Genomic DNA, 26908 nt, shown 5'->3' on the forward strand with positions numbered 1-26908 from the left:
CTTACCCACTCTGACACTCTGTCTACGGTTAGTGAGGAAGTCCACAATCCAGTTGCACAGAGAGGAGTTAAGTCCCAGTTGGTGGAGTTTGGGACGGAGTTTGTATGGCCGGATGGTATTAAAAGCCGAGCTGTAGTCTACAAAGAGGAGCTGTTGCTTATTGTATGTTTTTTGTTGGTCACGTCATCCTGAGTTAATTTTCGTGACTGCTTTGCAGACGTTTACGATGATCAGCGGTTTCATAACTGGAAAGTGGTTCTATTAATGCAAAAACAGGAAGGTCTACATTTGTTTCTAATAAGTATTGTGGGTGTGCTGTCAGTACAAGTTGACCAGACAGTGGAGCCTGTATTTTGTACGGAGCTCCACTGTTAAAAGTGTTTTTTTGTGGCTTTTTTGCTTCTGTGTGCTAGACGGACACATACCCAGTCAAATCCTTGTTTTAAATCAAGCTTATGCTTTTGGTTACACTTTACTGTCTTACTATCACTAACTCACATCGTGCAGCAAGGTGACAAACAGACAAAAGCATGTATTCCTTAAAAGGCTGCACATTTCAAGCTATGACGCCACCACATCAGCTGAAGTTTCCATGCTAACACGCATTTGAATCTACTAAGCCTTGTGGACATTATTCTCATAGTTATCATTGACCAGGTTAGATTTCTGCTGGTTTTCGTGAACATGTCATCAACTTGAATGGCACGCGCATTCATACCAGTGTTCATTTCATGGAGCTAATAACTTCTATAAATAACAGAGGCAACACTGCACAAGTAGCTGTTCTAAATTACTAAGGAAAATACAGACTCGCAGGCTGTCTGGTGCTAAAGATAAATTGCAACCCGATCAAGCATATATAATATAGTACAATTATGAGATCAGCATTTTGCTTCATGCCATGTTAGTAGTTACAAAATCACGACAGAACCTCACTAAACAGTGTTTATATCAGGTGAAGACAAAATGTATAAAAAATATGTAGAGTGAAATATCTTTTGTAGACATGTAAGCTTCAGCAAAAAAAACTATCTAAATTATATAAAATCTGTCATACAATAATGATAATGATATTCTGCTTTTTGTTTTCAGTTGTCAGTTTTCACCATTTGCTAAAAAAGCATTTCCACTGAGCAGCCGCCCATATGAAAGAACAGCCCGCCTCTGTACATAGAGACAACTTTTACTGGAGCACAGTTCACTTACAGACATTGTAGTGGTGGTATGCACAATGATGAACTTCACCTTGATGCTACTTTTGCCCTGTATCTTTAGTAAGTACACTTTTCACTTTTTTCTCAGCAAAGTTTCAACCCTTCATTCTGTACGATAATCGAGCCAAAAAGAATCGTGTAGACACTTCATGGATGGTGTAATTCAATGTTTGGTTCCTGTTGAATTTTAAATTTAGGATGCCTTGTTTGTTTTAGGTTGGATCTCGTCCTCAGTCGCACAGTTTTACACTGTGGAGGTTCAGCCTGGTGAAGAAGTCACAGTGAAGTGCTCCAATTTCAGCAGATTTCACTCCCGCATATTTTGGTTTAAAATGACCAGCAGTCCCAACATCAGTTCCATCTCGTCTATGTTAACTTCTGAAAAGGTTTTTTCCTGTAATGGAAAAAAATTTTGCACGTCATCCAACACGTCTGTGGTATTTCTCAAGATCAAACAAGTAAATTCATCTGACTCTGGGCTGTATTTCTGTGGAGAGAAACTCAATGACAAGCCAGTAATTGTAACCGGAACATATTTAAAGGTTCAAGGTAAATAACACTGTTTCCGTCTTTTTATATATGTGTTTAGTTAAAATAGGTAGTATAGTATAATTTTCTATTTTCTATTTTTTAGAATTATCTGATGGATTAACAAATCCGTTAAGTATCATCCTGAGCGGGCTAACTGTTTTCCTTCTGCTGGTCATCATTGTTCTGGTTATCAAAATCAGGAAATTTCCTACAGGTATCCATATGATTTAATTTAAATAGCAGATACAAAGGTACTGACCTCAGAACTTAAGGATGTATTGTTTCTTTCAGCTCAAGATGATGAAAAAAATCCACAACACAGTGAGGTAATTTATTTTCATATCAAATTATAATTTTGGATTAAGATTTGTAAACACATAATAAAGTTATCCAGGCTTAGGATAATATTACCTTTCAAATTAAGTCACATACTGTATATTTATTTTGAAATTACAGTTTTTCTGTCACCAGTTTTTATTCCCATTTGCTCAAAAACTGGTGAAAATTCATTTCAAATTGCGAGCGGTGGACATTTATCTAACTCAAACCCTGCCTCTAACCTTAGATGGCTTTGTCCTGTCCTGGTAAATGTTAACACGTTAACATATAATGCTTTGTTATTAGTGACTTTAATCATTTTCCTTAACAGAATGTGACCTCTGATGCCATGAATTATGCAGCTCTGAGTTTCCATCGAAAAGCAAACTACAGAAGGCCTGTACCACCGAGAGAGCAGGATACGAATGTAGTGTATGCTGCTACACGATAGATTGAGCAAGCAGAGAAACAGTAGTGAAACAGTGAAATATATGTGCTTATTGAGTTTGTGGGGTATCTGCATTTGGTGTGTTTGTTACGTGTTTTGTGTGTGTGTGTGTGTGTGTGTGTGTGTGTGTGTGTGTGTGTGTGTGTGTGTGTGTGTGTGTGGTGGGGGGATGGGGGGGTTATAAATACTAGTGTAAAGTGTGCGCTGTTATTTTAGCTATTAATATTATCAAATTGTCTCTTACATCCACAGTTTGTATTACAGTTTTATCTGAGTAGATGTGCATAAATATTAATTGAAAATAAGTTTGCGACAGACTGGCGACCTGTCCAGGGTGTACCCTGCCTCTCGCCCTATGACAGCTGGGATAGGCTCCAGCGCCCCCGCGCGACCCTGAAAAGGATAAGCGGAAGCGAATGGATGGATGGATGGAAGTTTTTTCTCCTTCCCAAATTTTGGAGCAGCCTGCTTAAAATGTTGGCCATGTTTAGTATGAACATCCACCACTACAACATTACTACATTATAAATTAAAAACAAATTATTAATCCATTCATGCTGGTTTATCCAAACAAGTTCCAAAGTTGAATGACAGAATAAAAACAAAAGAAAAACAAAAGCTCAAGTCTCAAGAATGAAAAACTTTTTCTGGTACTCAGTAATTCCAGAGGCACAGTTCCACAAACCATGATGACCTCCATTGACATTCACACTGATTGTTTTAATTACTCTTTATGAAGGTAAATATTTTTGATGTGATGTGAGAGCTTGCAGAATAAAAAGTGAGAATGTGTAGAAATAATTTGAAATTGTATTTTTCACGTGTAAACTTTTGTATACACTTGTTTTATATTTACAGTTACAGGAAAAATATGCTGGGCCTTCTTTATCAGGGTGTTGGTGTTGTGTCCAGGTGAGATAAGCAGAGATCTGGGTGCCCAGTAACCTGAAGGTGGAGACAGATTACACCCATTCTCCATTTGAGGGGAGTGGACCTCTCTGTGTCTCCTCCAGTCCATGATAGGTTCTTTCGTTTTAAGGATGTTCAGTGTCAGGTTGTTTTCTGAGCACCGGTTGGACAAATTCTCTCCCTCGGCCCTGTACGCTGTCTCATCTCCATTGGACATCAGCCCACCACGGTGGTGTCAACAGCATTCTTAAAGATGATGTTGGTTGGATGGATTTGTGTACAGTCCTCCATGGACCGATTTGCTTTGTAAGCAACCTGGTAGGGGTCGAGAGAGAACGGTAGGCAGTCTCTGATTTGCTGGGACACCTTCCACTCAAAAATGTCATGACTACAAACGTGAGGGCTATAGGTCTATAGTCGCTAAGGCTGTCTATTCCAGACTTTTTTAGCACTTTGTTTAATGAGGGAATTAACACAGACACAGAAATCCTTTATTCCTCATTAGGAACAGCAGCAAAAACCAGAGTGAACAATCACTCTAGCTAATGGTAATGGTGCTAGCTAACTACCTATCCAACATAAATTTACTGATCATTGTGCTGAGCTTACATTAGCATTTCATTTTCATTTCATTTATTTGTTCATTTTCAGGCACAACAAATACCTATATTGAACATAAAATGCACAAAACAAAAAACAAACATTACTTAGATAGTTGACAGACATTCTGTCCACATTCCAGCAGTGTCTTCTCACTCGGTTTGTCCTATGGTTGGCAGTAAAATGGGACTGTTAATTCATGCCTGAGCCCTCGCTCTGAACCACAGAACAGTAACTCAGCAACATCAGTACATCACACTGTAAACCATGTTTATTATGCTAAAAGGAAACTGTACTAAGTCCATATGAAAACATGCATAATAAATCCCTGAAACCAACAATTAAAGGCTTTGAGAACATAACTAATAGGCATTAACTTGTAATTTTAAAAAATGAAAAGCATGTTGACTACTAAAGCAAACTCTGATTACCACCAGTGGTTTACTGTTTGTTATATTGTTTATTGATTATATTTTGTTATAGTAGACAATAGTATGTGTCCAAGAGTGATCCATTTTCTTCAGTCACAGGATATAAACCAAAAACCAGAGGAGTGCTTCTGATAGGTCCAACTCCAGTGTCGGAGCCTGAGGACTTGAAATACACTGTTAAAGAATATGGTAACACATTTAACCCCTAAAAACTGAGGGGATGAGCTGAGATCCCATTTGCATAACTATTTTTAAATCTCGGTAAAATGGCAACCAAGTAAGCTAGAGCACAAATGTTTTGCATATAAAAGCAGAGAAGTTTTATTTGCATATCATGCATTTAACTTGTCCAAGGCAGCAGTTTCCTTCCACTAATGGGTTTGCAGTGCCTCTTTTCCCACTGTATTATATCCACACAGAGAGTGTGTTGCAGTCAAGGCATCTTCATTCTCTTCTCCAACTTCTCTGCTCCCAAACACTGGAACAAAGTCAGGATTAGCTTAAAATAGGTTAGGGATCCAAGTGATTAGATTCTGTGATTATTATTATTTAAATCTGCTTTTCCTTTGATCCTGCTAAATTGCTTTAATAAAATCTTCTGCATTAAAGAAGTCTAAATTGTGGACGTTCCCTTTTTAACCCTTCGTGAAACAGCAAAAGGTAAAAGTCCTCAGTATTAATCCACATTAGTATAAATAGCTTTACTTTTATACATCAGCCTTCTAAAAGTAACAGACCCTCTGGGCTTAGTTTTGTATAGCTGGAAATATGGAGGTGAATAAATAAAGGAGCTTAATAAAGGTTGGACCATATAAAATAATTTTTTTATTCATAGTTAATTGTTTGTTTTCTTGTTTGTTCCACGTTAACTTTGTCCGTTTGTCTGCATCCACATTTTTCAAGATACCAATACCAGCTTGAGCTGATTTATTTTGTTCAAAATCAGGTAACGGTAAAAGTCCACAATGTGAAAATCAGTGAAAAGTTCATATTACCCACAATTTTTTCTGGATATTCTTCAAAGTTCTCACCCAAATACTAGGCCTTAGGGGACATGAGTACCTAGGTTGGCTTATGCACTTGACCTTGAGTTTCACTGTTAGCATAGCAGGTCAAAGTTAACCTTGGGAAAAAAATGTCATGAAACTTTATCAAGTAATCCGGTCTTTAAGTCTGACGTCATTAGCCATATCTGGACCCAAACTCCGCAGCAGATCCCTAAGTCACACAATCACTGCGGCATCACTGAGAGTTAAAAACTGTCTAAATTCTTGCATCTGTAATAAAATGATCAGTGTGGCTGCTCTACCAGGTGTAACAGTTAAGTTTAACATCCAGGCATCCATGAAAATGGAATTCATGAAATTTAATAGAGTTAGAAGTTAGCAGGAAGTTATCTTGCTAGTTTCCATCTAAATATAATATAGCATGTTCTGACTGAGGGATTTCTGAAAAAATTAAGAGGTACAACTCTGTTATCACTTCCGACATAAATGAAGACAGGAAAGTAAACAGCAGTGACGTTTGTAGGGTTACTGACGTTTGGCTAGCTGGCATGTGCTACGTGATCACTAGCAAAACAGCTATGTTAGCATAATATAAACAGTGAAGCTGCAGGATGAATGCTAACCTTCTTCCACTCCAAAAGTTAATGTGAGGGTTCCCGAAGGTTAGGGACAATAATCCATCCACAATACGAGGTTAGTCATTAATATACTGCTGGGGTGTAGTTACATCGTACGGTTTTACAAAAATGAGATTTAAAATGAATAGCAGTAATAAAAACTGAGAGAGGCCAACAGTGATCACTGACTGTTTTTAGGGGATTGTTGAGATTAAATAGAACAAGATACAAAGCATTAAAACATGTAAAAAACACAAAAGCCTTATTAAACACAGAGTAGTTTGGGCCCAGAAGCAGGATTCATCACGTCATCACTTAAAGAGCGGATATATCATGAAAGGCATGGAAAGTGCTGTACTACGCACTTTCAATCACCATCATGGTGATTTAAAATTCACCAACAGAGCATGTTTAAGTTCAGGTATTTCTGTAAATTATTCAATTTTCAAGGTGCACAAGAAGAATATGAGTCTATTTTTATAACAAAACTATCTGTGAGTGTGCATATTGTAATTAGTGTGTGTGTGTATCAAGATGCTGTGTACTGAGATCCATATCATGCATCACATGCATGTTTGTAGATTTGTAAATGTATAAATACATCTGTAAACCTGTAAAAGATTTGTGAACATCTGCTACAATCTACAATATGTATCCAGAATGTGTATGTTATCAGAGGCGTGAAAGTGTAAATATATCAGAAAACTTGCAATAATGGATAAAAAGTCTTATAATTATCAGTTACATGTCATCCAGCGAATGACTGGCAGTGACGCCACCTTAAAAATTGAAAGTTATCTCATTACTGTTCTGCTTATATATATATATATATATATATATATATATATATATATGAGGAATAATGAACAAGAGTCTCTTTTAAAAAAAAATTAAATTATGGAATCTACACCAAAAAGGGATGTTTTAGTAAAGTAAGTAAAGTTTTAGGACATACACATACAGGTGATTTTACTTAGGATGGATGAATGGTGTATACACGGCCCCTTTTTGCCCTTTTCATTTTTTTTTTATTGTACCCTGTAACATTGAATATATATACGAAAGAAAATGGGGGCAGCTTTGTGGGCAAACAACATTTTTTGCGCACCCTCCTACTGTCATTTTCCATCGCCGTGACAACACTGTGTGTCACCCAACTTGAAACCCACAGAAAGGCAAGCATTTAGCTCTGCAATAAAACCCCATGCAACAAATGCTGCAGTGCTTTCCGTGCAGCATTTGCTTCAAAAACAGCAGTTTTGAGCACTTCTACAATGGCCTTCATTTTTAGGAGGTTTCACCTCTAGCTATATTCAGAAGCAGACCCCACATCTTTTGCTAATTATTAGCAATTAAAAAAAGGTTTAAAATGCATTTTTATGAACAGGAGAACAGCAAAGTTACATTTGTTTATTTTGCCTTCACACTGCACCCCTATTAGAGGGGTCCACCCCATAGTCTGAGAACCACTGCAGCATGCAACGTGTCACAAAGCTTATATCATTTCAGAATGCTCTCGTCAACATATCTTTTTGCTGTCAAATGGTTAGTAAGGTGACTATATCTCAACCTATCACATCTTTTGGGGATGTGATGGAACTGAAGATTTGCTAAATGAAGGTCCTGTCTTCAGTTCTACAGAAATGATAGTCTCTGAGGAATGTTTTCAGCCGCTTGCTGTGTCTAAACTAAAGCATCTGGTCCAGCTCGATACCATCAAGCTATACCTAATCAAACGGCCTTGAAAAAACGGAATTGAATCTCAAACGATTTCCTCCTTTACCAAACTAATGTACAGTTTTTATCTTTTTATTTCTTTGTTTTTTGCTTCGGGGAAAAAACAACAACAAAAAAAGGAAAATTGAGAAGTGGTGAAAACACTGGTTACTCATAATACCAGACAGGAAAGGTGCACCTCACGACCCCTGGCTCATTTTGGTACTTGTGGCGCATAACGTGGGAGTGATTTTAGAGCTGCTGTGTGTCTGAGCAGCGGGGTAAAAATAGGAACCTTCTTCTATACTGAACCTTCCTTAGTGAAGCTCTGTGATTTCATATCAACAGTGATGAGCTTTACTATAAGAACTGCTTTGCTGGTCTGCAGCCTCGGTAAGTAACAGACCTCATTTTATCTCAAAATGTCCGTGATAAAGGTGTGTTTAACCTGAATTTAAAACTACCAAAACCTTTGAGGGTATTAGTTTCTGTTTTGGTTTTACTGGATCAAAAATATATTTCTTTGCCGTTTGTTTCAGGCTGGATCTCCCGCTCAGAGTCCTCGATTGTGGAAGTCCAGCCTGGAGAAAATGCCACACTGCTTTGCTCCAAACTTTCAAGTTTTCCTACTCACACAGTCTGGTTCAGACTAGTGAACAGAACCCAGCCTTGTTGCATTAGCATTTACAATTCTATTGAGCCACCATCATTCTGCGACGGAGTTGATCAGGAAAAATTTGAAGTGACATCCAACTTTTCGACGATCTTCCTCAAAATCAAACATGTGGATTTGTCTGACGCTGGGTTTTATTTTTGTGGATATTACACAAACGGACTCCCAGTGATTGTTAATTCAATGGATCTGCAGGTTCAAGGTAAGAATGGTGAGATAAGAAATAACAAAGAGAATGAGATACGCAGCTTTCACCACAGTCAGATTGAAATGTGGTAATGTAAAGAGTTTGGATCACATGTGAAGAATTTTGTCAATCTTTGCAACAAAACATATCATTCATGACATCAAGTGTAGGCACGTTTCTTCTAGAGGAAGCTGGTGAAACAACAAACCTGACAACCCTGATCCTGAGTGCTGTGACTGTCGTTCTCACTAAGGTCATCATTTGCCTTGTTGTCAAAATGAGGCTTCAGACAGGTACTGCTGGAGGACTTGTTGATATTTATTCCATTTTCTTTCTTCTTTAAAAATTTCTGTATCAACAGCACATCAAAAGCCAGCATAAGTTAAATTAAAAAAACAAATAACTAATTTGTCTGCGCCAAAAATAACTGATCAACCAGATAATCCATTTGTAATATTCAATATTGAATGTAATATTCAGTGGAAGATATATTGTACTGTTTTAGGGTATTGTTGTGAAAAAAAAATCTGTCTCTTCCTTACAGAATCCGAATCGAGTCCTGAGTATTGATTGTCATCGAGCAAAACAGAAGAGGAAACTCAATCATTTCAGTTTGATTAAGATCAAGACCATTTTGAAACTCCAGATGTTTTTTGCCCCACAATTCCCAACTTTAACTGTGTTCACAGATGTTAGATGTTACATAAACATTTCATCTATAGTGTTCGATCTCTGGAATTCCTTGGATTCACCGCTCCATCAAACCTCCGTCCTCATAGAATACATTACGGAAGTTGCAGCTCTCTGAACTGCTTTCACTTCCAGACTTTAAAAGATGTAAAAATGACCTTGTGAAATAATTACTGTGAACTTCTTCCTGTTTATGATATGACTGTGTAAACATTAGACAATCTTAGCTATTTCATTGTTTCGTTTTTTAATATGTTTGTCTGAAACAGGTCTATTCTAAATGAGACAAAAAGTCTCAATTGAACTACCTGTATAAATAAAGGTTAAATAAATAATGACTTCTGAAAGTGTTTCTGAGCCACTACAGTGATTTCCATGACAGAATCATGCCCCGAGGGTCTCAGGATGATGGATAACCAATACTGATTTTTGGACTTATCCCTTCTGCACAGAGAATTTTCCATATTCCCTTAATATTATGTACTGTAGATAATGAGATACTCAAAAATGATTCTTAAAGTATTCAATAATTTATAGAAACAGTTATAGTTTTGTAGGGGTAGGTAGAGAGTGACCAGTGAGACTCTGTCAATCTTCTGCCTCTCTAAGATGCTCGTTTTGTATCCAGTCATGTCACTGATCTGTTGCCAATTAACATAATTAGCTGTGAAATATTTCTCCATGTTTATTTTGGTGCTACTTATTTTTCCAACCTTTTTTACCTTCTCTCAACTTTTTTGACACATGCTGCTGTAATCAACTTAAAAAGAGCTAAAAGTTTTCATGAAACAATAAAATGTCTCAGTTTAAAAATTTAGATTTTTTTCTGTGTTTTGCTGCTAATAAAATATGGGCTTATGAAATTGCAAATCATTGTAAGCAGTTTTATTTTTTTATTTTATATAGAATCACAACTTTTATGGAACTGAGATTTTGTATTTTATACACTTTCCAAAACACACTGAAAACTAGAGACAAGTAACTTTGTTACAGTTAATTGCTTGTAGGTGTTAATATTTTCATCTACAGCTACAGTTAACTACAGCTGTTGAAATGAGACGTACATTACCAAACATTTTCTTGGTTGAAATGAAAAATATTATTGGTGAGCTATTTTTCATGTCTTTCTTTATAAATATGTGGACAGTAGCATCAACAGTACATTGATGAGTATCAGTCGGCAATACTGACAACATCATGATCCACTTGCCGGGTGTCAGTTTGCATCTTTATAAAAGTCGTGATGTTATTTTGCTGGTTTTCCCATCCACAGAATTTCCCTTCCACGCAAGGGAAAGACTCGCTGACAGTTTCATGCATCATAAAGATCAATCTATTGCATATGTTTTAACATAATATTCTTTCAATGTAGTGCTTTCAGGCTTGTTTAATCACGTCAACTCAGTTATTTAGTGCATGTACTTTATTTACAAAACCTAGACTCCAATGACATGAAAGCACTGAGCATGCCCAATTTCATAATAAGAAGCAGAAGATCTGTAGCAGGTGGAGAAGTAGAGATGATTTTTATACCAGCAGCAGCTTTTGATCTCACCTGTCTCTATTTAATTTTGTCTGCTTTTGTGTTTCAGTGCGGGACATGCAAATCATATGAGTAAGCAGTGAGTCAGAAGTCAGAATTAGAGGGGAGTTTGCAGTAGGGCTGAAATGAGTGTTTGACAGGAAGAGGCAACATGGTGTGGTCGAACACAACTGAGGTGAGGAGAATGAGGACTGTAAGAGCAAAAGTCAAACCTGAAAAGGAAGCAGTAAACACCAGCTGAGAATATTCATGTTATTCACTGCACATTCAAAACCGAATATTTTAACTGCTATCATAAAATCCGTAAATGTTACTGCTAATAAAAGTAAATTTATAGAATTATATATCATCTATCAACATATATGTACTTCATTCGTGTTCTACCTGATTCTGTTTTAGATCATTTTTTCTAAGGTCGCTTGTAGACAAATTATTTGATTTTTGTGGCCAATATTTAACATCCACCATTATACCAGAATCTATGAGAGAGACTATATATGTATATACAGTGGGGCAAAAAAGTATTTAGTCAGCCACCGATTGTGCAAGTTCCCCCACCTAAAATGATGACAGAGGTCAATAATTTGCACCAGAGGTACACTTCAACTGTGAGAGACAGAATGTGAAAAAAAAATCCATGAATCCACATGGTAGGATTTGTAAAGAATTTATTCGTAAATCAGGGTGGAAAATAAGTATTTGGTCAATAACAAAAATACAACTCAATACTTTGTAACATAACCTTTGTTGGCAATAACAGAGGTCAAACGTTTACTATAGGTCTTTAGCAGGTTTGCACACACAGTAGCTGGTATTTTGGCCCATTCCTCCATGCAGATCTTCTCGAGAGCAGTGATGTTTTGGGGCTGTCGCCGAGCAACACGGACTTTCAACTCCCGCCACAGATTTTCTATGGGGTTGAGGTCTGGAGACTGGCTAGGCCACTCCAGGACTTTCAAATGCTTCTTACGGAGCCACTCCTTTGTTGCCCGGGCGGTGTGTTTTGGATCATTGTCATGTTGGAAGACCCAGCCTCGTTTCATCTTCAAAGTTCTCACTGATGGAAGGAGGTTTTGGCTCAAAATCTCACGATACATGGCCCCATTCATTCTGTCCTTAACACGGATCAGTCGTCCTGTCCCCTTGGCAGAAAAACAGCCCCATAGCATGATGTTTCCACCCCCATGCTTCACAGTAGGTATGGTGTTCTTGGGATGCAACTCAGTATTCTTCTTCCTCCAAACACGACGAGTTGAGTTTATACCAAAAAGTTCTACTTTGGTTTCATCTGACCACATGACATTCTCCCAATCCTCTGCTGTATCATCCATGTGCTCTCTGGCAAACTTCAGACGGGCCTGGACATGCACTGGCTTCAGCAGCGGAACACGTCTGGCACTGCGGGATTTGATTCCCTGCCGTTGTAGTGTGTTACTGATGGTGACCTTTGTTACTTTGGTCCCAGCTCTCTGCAGGTCATTCACCAGGTCCCCCCGTGTGGTTCTGGGATCTTTGCTCACCGTTCTCATGATCATTTTGACCCCACGGGATGAGATCTTGCGTGGAGCCCCAGATCGAGGGAGATTATCAGTGGCCTTGTATGTCTTCCATTTTCTGATGATTGCTCCCACAGTTGATTTTTTCACACCAAGCTGCTTGCCTATTGTAGATTCACTCTTCCCAGTCTGGTGCAGGTCTACAATACTTTTCCTGGTGTCCTTCGAAAGCTCTTTGGTCTTGGCCATGGCGGAGTTTGGAGTCTGACTGTTTGAGGCTGTGGACAGGTGTCTTTTATACAGATGATGAGTTCAAACAGGTGCCATTCATACAGGTAACGAGTGGGGGACAGAAAAGCTTCTTACAGAAGACGTTACAGGTCTGTGAGAGCCAGAGATTTTCCTTGTTTGAGGTGACCAAATACTTATTTTCCACCCTAATTTACGAATAAATTCTTTACAAATCCTACCATGTGGATTCATGGATTTTTTTTTCACATTCTGTCTCTCACAGTTGAAGTGTACCTCTGGTGCAAATTACTGACCTCTGTCATCATTGTAGGTGGGGGAACTTGCACAATCGGTGGCTGACTAAATACTTTTTTGCCCCACTGTATGATATGTATATAAGCCCCACTTTAATCTTAGAAATCTGACTTAATCTGGCTTGATAATGGATATATAGAAAATGAATAGTTGATTAAAAAACATACATGGTGAGTGTGCTCTGAGCGCCAGACGACGTGACAATGGAGCTCTTTATAGTCAACAAGGAGCTTCACTGTTAAAAGCTGCTAAGTTGTTCAGAGAGTGAGGACTGATTCAGTCAGTTGGAAGAAATCAAGAGCGTTTGTGTTTCTGCTTGCTGACAAAACCTAAATTAGGACACATCTTCACTGTAAGTCAACCTCACTCTGTTATTCATACAAACTCACATCACTACCCTCTGCTTCTCAGGGTGACACCTACACACCCTCGAATCAATGTGGTTACTCGTCCACGTGCTGCACACCAAAGCCACACTAGGTGAAGGGTCCACACTAGCATGCACTTGATCCTACTAAGCCTTGCTAACATAATATAATCAAGCATGGTGAAAAAATACGTTTAATTTGTTTTTTAGTGTGGGGCCAATAGTCAGCTTCATGCAGTGTTAGCAGTTACAAAATCAACAGAGAACTTCAGCGAGTGCGTCACATCAGATTATTATTTCTGGCATAAAGTAGGGCTGAACCTCTGCAAAGACTTGTGTAACAACTAGTGTATATTTTTATTTTAAAAAATGTTTGACATCTAATGGTGACAACAACAAATGCTGGGTAAAATTATGCAGACCGACAGCTTTTTCATGTATGTAAACTTCTAAAAAAGATATTATCTAGATTATCTGAAATGCTGTCAAAACATTAGTATATTATTTTGTTCCTAAAGCTGTAGGTTTGTACCATTCTCCTAAAACTGGTGGCACTGTGAGTATGAGGAACTGTACATATAACAAAGCAGCCCGCCTCTTTACAAAGAGATCACTTTTACTGGAGCGCAGTTCAGTTAGCAACATTGCAGTGGTCATACACACGATGCTGGAAGTTAAGTGGATTGCAGTTTTACTCTACACCTTAAGTAAGTAGACCCATCACTTTTTTCTCATGAAAGAATTACTTGTTGTTGAGTATTTCAAGAGAACTGACAACAATTCATAGGCATTGTTTGGTTCCTGTGGAATTTGAAGTTTATGAAAACGTGTTGTTTGGTTCAGGTTGGATCTCTTCCATAGTCACAGAGTTTCATGCTGTGGAGTTTCAGGCTGGTGAAGAAGTCACACTGCTCCAACTCCTGGTCACATATTCTGGTTCAAAATGATCAACAGACCTGACACGAGCTGCATCTTGTTTATATGCAGTGCTGATATCAATGCTTCTCTCCTTGTTGGTTTTCAAATTGGCAAATATAACATGATGTCCACTGTGCTGTTTGTTAAGCTCAAACAGCTGGACTCATTTGACTTATTGTATTTCTTTGGTGAATTTAACACTAATGCAACATATTTAACGGTTTAAGGTAGAGCTTTTTTTAAGACATCCCAATAAAATACACATTCATATTTTACTCATTTTGATGATAATTACTTGCCTCAAACCACAGCAGACCAAACGTTATGAGAATATTCTTATTTAAGTTACAAGTAAAATTGTAGTGCTACATGTATGTCAATTGTCTCTGTCTTGAAAGAAACACACTGAATCATAACTGTAGTTCTGGAATGCAGATGCAACTCAATAAAAGTTTATTTACAGCACAGCAATAAACCACAAATCATTTTCTCTGTAAGACTTTCTTTCATCAATCTCTGTCTTTCTGTCTCAGACAAAACTCTAAGGTTTCTGTGCAGAAGAGAAAAAAAGGGTGAATAATTCACAGGGCAAATACTGAGCAAACATTCAAGCAACAAGAACCGGCTTGATGAAAGCAGTTAGTTAATCTTAAGTTATTGCTGGAAATAAGATTTTCAATAGGTAAACTTGTTACCTCAAAGTGTGTGGATGTAGAGGGTGGAAACCCAGGAAAGGTCCCAAACACAAAGGTGAGGTTAACACGCAGGTGAGGTTAACTCGCACCACACTTACAGTATTCATACACACCAATGAGACAGAAGTAGCACAGGAAGAACAATTTAGAGCAGTTTCCTGTGGTGAGTTAGACTCACTTTTTTCCTCCTGCTCACCATCAGTCAAAAACTCCTGTTCACTCTGCAAAAGGGTTAATGACTAGCCCGTGCTGGGCTGTCAGAAGACTGGTCGTACTCATCCTGCTTCCATAAACACTATTCTGCCCTCTGAGACTCTAATTACAGATCATTATGTTTCTGAAACTGATCATTTCTGATCTCCTGTGGTTATTTCAGAACCTGTCTCTCAGCCTCTCAGCGGTTTCAATGGTAAACACGTTTGAAGAGCTAACTCGTCAGGCCAGGACTCCCAGTCTATTTACACCTACAGGCCAGTGGACACTCTTTCAATGGTGAGGATGTGTACACCCTGGACAGGGAGCAACGCTGGTTTGAGCGCGGAGTCAAGGAGGCCATTTACATGAAAAGGGAAAAACTATCTCTGAATCGAGGAGGAGGCCTAAGGGTACATTATTCCCCATCTTAAAATGCAGCCATTTCCCAACTCTCTGTGGATGGTGCTCACGGCCATTGATCAGTGGCCATGGCAATTTGCATATTAATGATCAAGGAACTGACCTCACAGCCCACTGTTCATTCAGTGGTGCTAGTTTCAGTCATTGTGCAAATGTTGTGTTTATAAGTCTGGGGAAACCTGCAGTCAGCTCAGACAGAAGAAGTCACTTGGATCAGTGATGAAACGTTTCTCCCACTGAAAACAACATGTCCAGATGAACAGAATCAACTTTTATGGATTTACTTACCTGGATGACTGAGCATGCATCAAGACATGTCTCTCAGCCTGTTCCTGCTGGCCGTGTGACTTGGACCCTGCCTTCCACTGCACCCATTGTGGGTGCACCTGGGTGAGTGTGGCTAGGGCCCAGCCAGTCCCTGCTCCTGTTCCTGTTTGCATTCCTGCTTGCAGAGCAGCTTGGGCCACCTTGTACCCATTCCAGTTCTTCAGGTGATGGTGGCCAGGGCCCAGCCGGTCCCTGTCCTGGTTCCTAGAGCAGCTAGGGCCCAGTGTGTCCCCGCATCCATACCAGTTCCTCAGGTGGGGGCAGCTGGTGTCCATTGTTGCCTGCTCCTACGATGAGGCCAGTCCACCTCTGGGCCTGTACCAAATCCTTGCGTGAGGGTGGCCGGTGTCCAGCAGGCTCCTGTACCCACACCGGTTCCCAGGGCAAAGGCAGCTGACACTCAGTCCACTCCTGCACTCGTATCTGTTCCTTCGGTGGGGGTGGCTGGTGTCCAGCTAGCTCCTGCGCCTGCCCCTGCTCCTAGGGTGAGAGTGGCCAGGACCTGAACCTTTCCCTGCATCCATACCTGTTTCTCGGGTGGTAATGGATGGGGTTTGGCCAGTTCCTCCACCCATTCCGGTTCCCAGGAATAGATGGCTAAGCCCTCAACGCGAGCTCCAGCCGCAGCACCCAGAGCCTGCTGCAAGCTCTGCACAGCCCCGACCACAGGTTTCTGCACCAAACTTTTGGTTCAGACTCTGGGGCCGGAAGGAAGAAACGCACATGGACACAAGACAGACCGGGGAGACAAAGGGAGGAGACACAAAGAGGGAGACACAGAAACAGTTAAGGGAGACGAGACACTGTGGGAGAGGGAGACATGAATGCACATGACGGAAGGGGAAAGATGGAATGAAACACAAGGAGGGAAATGTGAACAGAAAAAGGAAAAGAAATGCAACGACCTGTCCAAGACACAGAAGTGCGAGGAGCAATACAGACACATAAACACAGACTACAAGAGAGGGAGACACAAAGACAAAGGCACAAAATGGACCCAACAAACAAGAGAACGTAAACCAGAAATTACATTACAACACAAATAAATCACAAAAACGCGCTCTCAAAATGGTCGGTCAAATGACCCAGAACCATGACACGTAGTTCTGAATAGCCGTTAGCTGACATGTTTTGTTTGTCATGGTTAAAAAAAATAGTTCCAAAATAAAAATGAACTGACTTTGCAGATGTTACCACAACTTTGGTTTGAGCTATGTCTTCAGTGTTGGAAGAATCAGAAGACAAAGTTGCATTATGAATGTGACCCACAAACTCTTGCTGACTGGCAGACTGGGAGGAGATAATTGTAAGTCTGATGTGCTAAATTCAGCATGCCAGCATGCCAAATGAAACTGAAACTGGTTGTTGTGACTGTTGTTCTCATCCCCGTTATCACAGCTATGGCTGTAAAACTCTGGAGATTTCAGATAGGTACTTGATGAAGACTACGGTTAGATCTATTTACGTTGTACCAAAATGATAAACTAATCCAATAGCACATTCACAGATGGTGTACAGTTATTTTTGGTAAATGGTATGTCATCCAGATATGGGCCAGGTCTGGCAATGATGGCACTGTTTATGTGATGGCATGCCACATCTGGCCTGATTGTGGTTTATGTGGCCCAGGCTCATAGAAAACAGGTCTGGCCCAGATCCGGCATCAAGCTGGCACTTCTGACTGACTGGTGTCATGGAGGGTGTCTGTCAAAAAGATGTGGGCCAGGTTTGGCAATGATGGCACTATTTATGTTCCTATTTTCCTATTTTAGTTAGAAGACCCAAATGCCATGTTGCAACACTATACTGCTATGGTAGCCAACGTTTCAAATGCAAGGGTTTATGCATGAGTGTACACTTTATCCAAAACCTTGTGAGGGTTTACTCATGTTTACTACTGGGAGGCTGTAGCTCAGGAGGAGGTCACCTACTAATCGGAAGGTTAGTGGTTCGATCTCTAGCTCCTCCAGTCTGCATGTCAAGAGTGTGAATGCAGTTAGGAAGCACTCAGTTTAGAGAAAGTGTGTGATTGGGTGAATGTGGCATGTTGTATAGAGCACTATGAGTAATCCATGAGGGTAGAAAAGCGCTATATAAGCATCAGTCCATTCACTATCTGAATAAAGTTTCGTCATGCTACTTTTGCGCTATTATGTTCCGGCACATGTTGTTATTAGTTGGCTTGATTAAGGTACACATTAGGCTGACATCTGGGGCCAGAGCTGAAACTGTTCTGGGCCAGCACAGGTCCAGCAGTGTGTCTGCAACTGGCCCGTGGCTGCACACAACTTACACATGGCCCACATACCGCAAAAAATGACGGCCCTTTTGTGGCCCAGATCTACTTTGCCAGAGGTAATCCACACATGGGCCAGTTTGTGAGTCTGAAGGTTTGGGACCTGATTGACGTGAGGCGCTGACGTGAGGACACCTGTGGCCCTGGTTTTCCTGAAACAAGAGGATCTAGCGATGGCTTCCAAGGGCAGCCAACGATTCATTGCTATGGACCAGGGTTGTAGTGGTGCACAAAAGTTACAGTTTTGTATATAAGCTAATTTATATAACATTTATGTAACATTCTGTCATTTATGTTAAACAATGAGAATATTCCAATGTGTCTTATTCCTAATGAAACAATAGTGGTACCAATACTTCCAACTTATAAAGGCAGCTTATGTAGGGGAGGCTGGTCTGTCATGACTGATGAGATCATCAGTTTGCCAAATCTGAAGACATTTCAATGACAACTGAATCTCTGTGACTTTTACTTTCCAGAGTTAAGACAACAAAACACGCCTTTCAGTTTCATTGTGAAAATGCCTGTTTGGAGACCTGTGATGCAAATCTGTGTTTAAAGCACTCTGGGTCAGCTTCTGTTGTTATCTGTAGTAGACTTGACAGTCAGCACAAAAATGTTAATATTATGTTATTTTATTATGTTGAGACATTTTTCATACTGCATGTTTGAAGTGTATTTGTTTAATTTCCAATAAAAATATTTATTTAACACAATGCAGTGGACTGAATGCATCATCTGAATGTCTGAACATAGTTTACAGGTAATCTGTGTGCTAAAGAAACTGCTATGATGTATCAAAACACAAACATTAACTAATGCTGAAGAACCGACATGTGTTGTGACTGAAACATCACTTCCATCATTAAATGAGCTACTTGGTTGGATCTCTGCGTCTCTGAAAGGACTTTAAAAGAGAAGCAGCAAAAAAACAAAAACATCAAGAGGAGGAAATAAATCCCTCAGACAGACCCAGACGCCAAATGTTTTACATTGGTCACATCATTCTGAGTGAGCTCTAATCACCGCTATGCAAAAATTAACAATGATCAGCAGTTTCATAATTTTTAGATGAGTGACTGTGGTACCAACAATCATTCCAAGTTAAAGCTGATTAAATACATTTTTGCCCAAATTTTGTGAGACTGGACAAAAAGGACCTGTTGATTCGAAAAAGTAAACAATGAGTGCACCAGCTGATGTGACAATTGTGCTCAACAAGGAGCTTCACTAAGTTGCTAATTTATTCAGGGCTGATTCAGTCGGTTCACTCGAAGAGCATTTGTGTTGCTGCATGCTAAACAAATCTAGATCAGGACACATCTTCGTGGTAAATAAATCTCACGTTGTTATTCACACAAACTCACATCACTACCCTCTGCTGTAGCAGGGTGACACTTGCACAGCCTCATATCAAAGGGTTTACTCCTCCACAGGCTGTACGTTTCAAACCCACACTAGCTAAAGGCTCCACACTGAGATGCACTTGAACCTACTAAGCCTTGCTAACATAATATAATCATGCATGATGAAAAAAGATACTTGATTATAGTATTAATACTTTATTTAGTTTGGGGCCAATAGTCTGCTTCATGCAATGTTAACAGTTACAGAATCAACAGAGAACCTCAGCGAGTGCTCGATATCAGGAATTTTTGTCACGTATTATTACTGACACGTCTGATGCTGAGTTAAACCTTTTCAAAGAGCTGCGTAACCAATAGCGCAAAGTCTTATTTAAAACATCTAATGGTAAAGACAACAAATATCTAATATATCAAAATGATACAGACTGACTGCTTTTGTAGATGTATTTTAAACTTGAGACTTAAAAACTAAGACTGTATTTTAAAATAAGTCATCTATTAAATATATCCTATTAACCAGCATTATCTGAAATGCTGTCAAACAATAAAATATTGATGTTCTGTTCTTCCTAAAGCTTTAGGTTTGCACCATTTTCCTAAATCTGGTGGCACCGTCAGGCTGAGGAACGGTACATATAAAAGAGCAGCCCGCCTCTTTATGTAGAGATCACTTTTACTGGAGCACAGTTCAGTTAGCAACATTGCAGTGGTCATACACACAATGCTGAAATTTAAGTGGATTGCAGTTTTACTCTACACCTTCAGTAAGTAGACCTATCACTTTTTTTCCTCATACAAGAATTACATTTTGTTGAGTAATCCAAGAGAACTGAATCTTGAGACACTGAATGGCCAGTGTAGTTCATAGGTATTGTTTGGTTGTTTGGTTTTGGTGGAGTTTGAAGTTTATTTTGTTGTTTGGTTCAGGTTGGATCTCTTCCATAGTCACACAGTTTTATGCTGTGGAGGTTCAGGCTGGTGAAGAAGTCACACTGGAGTGCTCCAACTTTAGCAGACATACTGGTCACATAACCTGGTTCAAAATGACCAACAGACCCAACGTGAGCAGAATCTCATCTATGGTCAGTGCTGAAGGAAATGCTTCTCTCCAAGATGGTTTTCAAGCTGGCAAATTTAACATGACGTCCAACACCTCTGTGCTGTTTCTCAAGATCAAACATCTGGATTCATCTGACTCTGGCTTGTATTTCTGTGGAGAGTACAATGATGAAAAGACGGTAATTTCAAGTGGAACATATTTAAAGGTGCAAGGTAAGAGTGTAATTATGTTTTCTGTCATTTAAATCTTGTTATTTTGCATGACTTTTTACTGTCATAGGCAGTATATTACACAAAGTTTTATTTAAATTGTCCATTTTGTAGATGTGTTTGATGGATTAACAAATGTGATGCCTGTGATCCTGGGCAGTTTAATTGTTCTCCTTCTACTGGTCATCATTGGTCTGGCTGTCCAAATCAGGAAATTTCACTCAGGTATTTATATGATTTGATTTCATTTAAATTACAAATACAAAAGCAGAAGCGAATTACTGACGGATGGATTGTTCCTGTCATTTAGCTCAAGATGATGGACAGAATCCACAACAGAGTGAGGTAATCTATTTAAGATTTATTCTCACCAAGCAAGATATTAAACTTAACTGCCTTGAACCCATTTAGGGTAACAGTTGGAGGCCGTGCCTGACCATACCAGGCTTGAATATGCACATTTTAAGGAATTACAGGATGCTAAAATCCAAATTAAGTCTCACATATTCATTTTGGCATTGCAGTTTTTCTCTCAAAAGCTCTTTCATTTTAATGATGAAAGTTCAGTAGCTGGACCCCAACACCAGAAGGGTTCCCTGTGACCTTCTGGATGTTAAGAGGTTAACAAGTAATGTGCAGGATTAGTGACTTTGAACATTTTCATTTACAGAATGTGGACTCTGATGACATGAACTATGCAGCACTGAATTTCCATCCCAAAGCTAAAATCAGAAGGCCTGTACCACAGAGTGAGATGGACACAAATGTGGTGTATGCTTCTACGAAACACTTGAAAAACAACAGGAAGATCAGCACAGAGTGAAAGCTGTCACACTGATCTCTCGTGAGGGATTTGACACATACACACATGCATATATTCAGTCCTGTTTTTTGAGTATTAAAATCTGATGAACTGAACGGACGAACATGAATATCTCAAGGATTATAATATATAACATGATTATATTATATTTTATTATATTATAACTGTATAACACAATAATGATATTATTTACACTTTTCAAGCTTTAACTATCAAAAAGAAAGAAAGAGCAACCCAATTTTGGGCCATTTTCACAACTTTCTAGTTGTAACTGTAACTGAGAAAATACCTTTTTTTAGCACTATCTGAAAATTCAGTTTCTATTTGCATGTATATTATTATAATAATATATAATAATATTAATTTGTATAAATTTTTATTCTAAAGTATTATTCTAAGGTAATAAGGTAAAAGGTAAAATGAAATATGTATTCTTTTTTAAACTAAAAAGATATTTCTACTAATTAAGCAAATAGCAAACTGAATTTGTTATAACCTAATTTCACACACACACGACTTCTCTGAGAAATCAAGCATAACAAGCAACCACTGTTCCACACACTGTGGCGATCTTCAAACTTCATGTAAGAGATTTACTTCTCTGCAGCTTCTGTAAGTCCTGGAACTGAAATACCTACAAATCACTGATTTTATTCATTATTCTTCTCTTCTTTTGCTAATTTTTTTTCTTTATTATCAAAGAATTTATGTCTCTTTTGTTTCAGCCCAGGCAGTTCAGTTTGGTGAAGAATTCAAACTGCTCTACTGCAAACTTCTTCTCAGATATTCTGCCTTAGATACATAAACAGAAGCAGTCCTATTTGTCTGACCTACGTGCTCAGATTTTATTAGCAACATTTATATCTACATTCAACAAAGTATTCAAAGTATTAATGTGATAATGGCTGTAGTAAGTAATAAATTGGGCACACCATTTTTATCATTTAGGTGGAAATAAGAATCTTAAACAATATAGAGATGTGAATAAACAGGTGACACAGCATAGCAAACACAGACATTTGAAATAAATTAATGCTTATCTTTAAAGAAGACCTTTCATAAATCTCCTTACCATCTGTCACACATATACTGGTACATTTGTGTATGTTCATATTAAAGATGGCCAAAGTTTCAGATAATGAGGTCGTCTTACGTACGAATAACCCCTGTGAGTCATAAGTACAGACGGCTGATTGTTCAGAGATAAATTTAGTCGTTAAACCCTTGCATCAGTTTGATGTCACAGATATAACTAATCTCACCTACACAGGTCTGGTTGGTAAATCTACAGTTTATGACGGGCAGCCAATCAACAGAAAGCTAGCGTAAACGGACAGTGAGGGCATCAGGAGGATTAGTTTAAAAGGAAATCATGAAAAACTGCTTCAGTAGTTGCCAAGAATAACTTTATGATGATGAGCTTAAATGCCCTCTTCTGAGAGCTATTAAGCTCTGTTGTTTAGTTGCATCTCATAAAGGGAAATCGTGTTTGACTCTTATGACTCAGCTCTTGATCTAGACTCTGATGATCATCAGGATGTAACACTTCATCTGCATGGAACAATTAAAACCAGGAGGCATGCAACAGGGGAGAAATAAGAAACTCGTGTTATCCATGCTGCAACCAGACAGCCTGAACACAACCAACTTTTTAAGATAGCGTTGATACGTTGTGTCTGTCCCAAAAAAATAAGATCGCTTCTGTATTGTGATTAAAAGTTAAGCTTGTAATAAATATGATGAACATGATATTGTTGTCTTTATTAATTTTGATGTTGAAGGACATAAGTCAGGACATTAAAGACTGTCAAGTGTTTCTTAAGCTGAGAGTTAGATGGAGGTTTGTCGAGGAGAGAGTGAGATATACATCATGAGCAACAGGAAACAATAACACGGTGTGGTCTGAGCAAAGCTGACTTTGAGATCGTGAGGTCTGTCACATCAAATATCTGTCTCTTGTTTGTCTGTTGTTGTCTTGTTTGGGGTTTTTTTTTCTAAATAAAAAAAAAATTGTTTCTCAGCAGAACCACCTGTCTTCAGTATGCTATGACAGAGCAGGTGTAACGCTGGTGTAATGAGTGTTTTTTGAGTTTGGACAACTTTTCTGATGCTGCAACACAAAATTTATAATAATAATAATAATAATAATAATAATAATAATAATAAAGTATAACAATCCAGGAAATGATGTATGCAATGTTTATTGTAGATTCATATCATTTGTTGGAACATTTTCAATATAATTATCCGATAAATAATATAGCTGCGGATGCATATCCATGACACACAGTGCTTTCTCACCTCAGATGCTAAAACCCCAACGTGGTGACCCACAGAATGCAAACGCTCAGGCGTTAAGATGGCAACTTTTTTTATAGTATATTATTTATCGGATAATTATATTTAAAATGTTCCAACAAGATGAACATCATGGACAAGTCGGGTTTAGTACTGTCACGTGAGGCCTAGCAGTCAGCTAGAAGCCAGAGCTGCCTACACTGACATACCTGTCAATCAAAGTGACCAAGTCCATCATTTTAAGCCTTAAGAATGTCTAAATAGATGAGGTAGTCTTGGGGAAATTACTCCTTTTAGAGCCATATTTAAGAGGACATAAGAACTGCAGATTTTAGCTCTTTACTAGTTGGTTTCATTTTCCAGCCCCAGAAATTGCTCTTTAATTACAACTTATATATTTACTAGTTGTACAGATATCGCCCTCTAGTGGTCACAGCAATTAAAACATATCTAAGATAGTGGTAAAAGATACACAAAGTCTGTTTGGGGACCAGAATAGGTTAATTGTTTCTTTTTTTCACTACAGTCATTATTTTTCATCCATTATTTATTTTCCACCATAAATGTAACTGCAGCTCAGGAATAAACCATTAATCTTTCAGATTAAACTCCTATTGAGACTTCTGTGTATAAATGAGCATTTATTGACCTTTGCTTTGCTTTTGTAAGACATTATCTATTTTTTGCATATGACCTCACCTGTCCATTATTGCATTTACTCTGTGGTAACATTCACACCAGTGCGGTATTTCTATCTATATCTTGAATCAGGTCTTCAGCTGCCTGAGTCACAGCCACATACAGCAAGCCGCTGTATCTTTTGGTGGACTTCCTGTTGTTATTTAACCTGTCTGTAAGTGTGAGATGTGGCGTGGCAGTTGCACAGCCTCAGATTATATTCTCCGGTCTGTACCAGGGTGATAGCCACAGCAAAGGTGCTGGTGCACAAGTACACAGTCTGCCTATAAGCTGCTGCTTCAAATAAGAAGCTATCTATATGCGGCTTCAGACTGCACAACCTTGGGAACCTTTACTGGTACACAATCTTTCGATGTATCTGATAAGTGGATTGAGCCAGGCATGTTTCCAATTTTGTCACATTTTGTGTGGGTCAAATAAAACAGGTCTAACAGACGTGAGTGAAGTGCCCTGCCCCCACCTTCTTCAAATCAAACAAAACTGATGTCAAACGTGCTGTGTGCTGATTTTGTTTTAAAGACATTAAAAAGATGAACCTTTTGTGTGACTCCCCATTTACATGCAGAAATTGGAATATATCACATATTCAAATTATTCAAACCAATGAAGTGTGTTCTAGTCTTTGTAATAAGATATTGCGATCAGTAGTATTGAATACTGGACTGATGTCCAACAGGACAAGCACAAAGATGAGCATAACAAGGTCATTAGTAACCTTCACTGCTGTTTCTGTGCTAAGATTCACTCTAAAACTCAGAATAAAAATATTCAAATGAACCATTCCTCAATTCTGTCTTGAAAGAGATATTTAAAATTAAAGCAGTAAATAACGATAAGAGGTTTTGAGCATTCTTGTAGGAATGTGTAACAGACATGTTAGTGGCATACAGGGAGTGCAGAATTATTAGGCAAATGAGTATTTTGTCCACATCATCCTCTTCATGCATGCTGTCTTACTCCAAGCTGTATAGGCTCTAAAGCCTACTACCAATTAAGCATATTAGGTGATGTGCATCTCTGTAATGAGAAGGGGTGTGGTCTAATGACATCAACACCCTATATCAGGTGTGCGTAATTATTAGGCAACGTCCTTTCCTTTGGCAAAATGGGTCAAAAGAAGGACTTGACAGGCTCAGAAAAGTCAAAAATAGTGAGATATCTTGCAGAGGGATGCAGCAGTCTCAAAATTGCAAAGCTTCTGAAGCGTGATCATCGAACAATCAAGCGTTTCATTCAAAATAGTCAACAGGGTCGCAAGAAGCGTGTGGAAAAACCAAGGCGCAAAATAACTGCCCATGAACTGAGAAAAGTCAAGCATGCAGCTGCCAAGATGCCACTTGCCACCAGTTTGGCCATATTTCAGAGCTGCAACATCACTGGAGTGCCCAAAAGCACAAGGTGTGCAATACTCAGAGACATGGCCAAGGTAAGAAAGGCTGAAAGACGACCACCACTGAACAAGACACACAAGCTGAAACGTCAAGACTGGGCCAAGAAATATCTCAAGACTGATTTTTCTAAGGTTTTATGGACTGATGAAATGAGAGTGAGTCTTGATGGGCCAGATGGATGGGCCCGTGGCTGGATTGGTAAAGGGCAGAGAGCTCCAGTCCGACTCAGACGCCAGCAAGGTGGAGGTGGAGTACTGGTTTGGGCTGGTATCATCAAAGACTCCCAGTCCTACTTCCAGTTTCCAGCCTCCACCACTCTCAGCACTGGAACCCCCCAGGGGTGTGTTCTGAGCCCCCTGCTGTACTCTTTGTACACATATGACTGTGTGGCCACTACCAGCTCCACCACCATCATCAAGTTTGCTGACGACACCGTCGTGGTGGGCCTGATCTCTGATAACAACGAGACGGCCTACCTGAAGGAGATTAGGAATCTGGAGAACTGGTGCCAGAGGAACAACCTCCTTCTAAACGTCAGTAAGACAAAGGAGCTGATAGTGGACTTCAGCACTAAGCAGGAGAGGAACTACCAGACCCCCGTCATCAACGAGTGCCCAGTGGAGAGAGTGGACAGCTTCAAATACCTCGGAGTTCACATCACGCAGGACCTGTCATGGTCCTGTCACATCAACACCGTGGTGAAAAAGGCCCGACAGCGTCTCTACCACCTCAGACGCTTGAGAGACTTCCAACTGCCCTCCAAGGTGCTCAGGAACTTTTACTCGTGCACCATAGAGAGCATCCTGGCGGGAAACATCTTAACCTGGTTCGGGAACAGCACCATGCAGGACAGACGAGCTCTACAGAGGGTTGTGCGGTCAGCTGAGCGCACCATCCGCTCCGAGCTCCCTGACCTG

At 39.3% G+C, this 26908-nt stretch overlaps 2 protein-coding genes across 2 annotated transcripts; both read left to right on the plus strand.

Annotated features, from left to right (window-relative positions):
- Positions 1 to 1231: 1231 nt before the first annotated feature.
- LOC146675411 (uncharacterized) lies at positions 1232 to 2514 on the plus strand. The gene is made up of 5 exons (XM_085402538.1): positions 1232 to 1274; positions 1431 to 1763; positions 1849 to 1959; positions 2037 to 2071; positions 2395 to 2514. Exons 1-5 carry the CDS (start codon positions 1232 to 1234, stop codon positions 2512 to 2514), a joined length of 642 nt encoding a protein of 213 aa, XP_085258664.1.
- A 17718-nt stretch (positions 2515 to 20232) lies between these two features.
- Positions 20233 to 21706, plus strand: LOC146675412 (uncharacterized). Its single transcript, XM_085402540.1, has 5 exons — positions 20233 to 20275; positions 20439 to 20783; positions 20895 to 21005; positions 21091 to 21125; positions 21451 to 21706. The coding sequence occupies exons 1-5, from the start codon at positions 20233 to 20235 to the stop codon at positions 21601 to 21603; spliced, it is 687 nt and encodes a 228-aa protein (XP_085258666.1). The 3' UTR covers positions 21604 to 21706.
- The last annotated feature ends 5202 nt before the right edge of the window (positions 21707 to 26908 follow it).

This window comes from Rhamphochromis longiceps, linkage group LG3, assembly GCF_057381845.1.
Source record: "Rhamphochromis longiceps isolate RC_006_pf linkage group LG3, R_longiceps_female_GT1.1, whole genome shotgun sequence".
Classification (NCBI taxonomy): domain Eukaryota; kingdom Metazoa; phylum Chordata; class Actinopteri; order Cichliformes; family Cichlidae; genus Rhamphochromis; species Rhamphochromis longiceps.

What these genes read in the sequence shown, in the direction of transcription:
- LOC146675411 (XM_085402538.1), top strand. Translation starts at nt 1,232, where the DNA reads ATGATGAACTTCACCTTGATGCTACTTTTGCCCTGTATCTTTA. An exon ending in AATCAGGAAATTTCCTACAG is followed by an intron (nt 1,960 to 2,036) that starts GTATCCATATGA and finishes TGTTTCTTTCAG; the next exon opens with CTCAAGATGATGAAAAAAAT. An exon ending in AAAATCCACAACACAGTGAG is followed by an intron (nt 2,072 to 2,394) that starts GTAATTTATTTT and finishes TTTCCTTAACAG; the next exon opens with AATGTGACCTCTGATGCCAT.
- LOC146675412 (XM_085402540.1), top strand. Translation starts at nt 20,233, where the DNA reads ATGCTGAAATTTAAGTGGATTGCAGTTTTACTCTACACCTTCA. An exon ending in AACATATTTAAAGGTGCAAG is followed by an intron (nt 20,784 to 20,894) that starts GTAAGAGTGTAA and finishes TCCATTTTGTAG; the next exon opens with ATGTGTTTGATGGATTAACA. An exon ending in AATCAGGAAATTTCACTCAG is followed by an intron (nt 21,006 to 21,090) that starts GTATTTATATGA and finishes CCTGTCATTTAG; the next exon opens with CTCAAGATGATGGACAGAAT.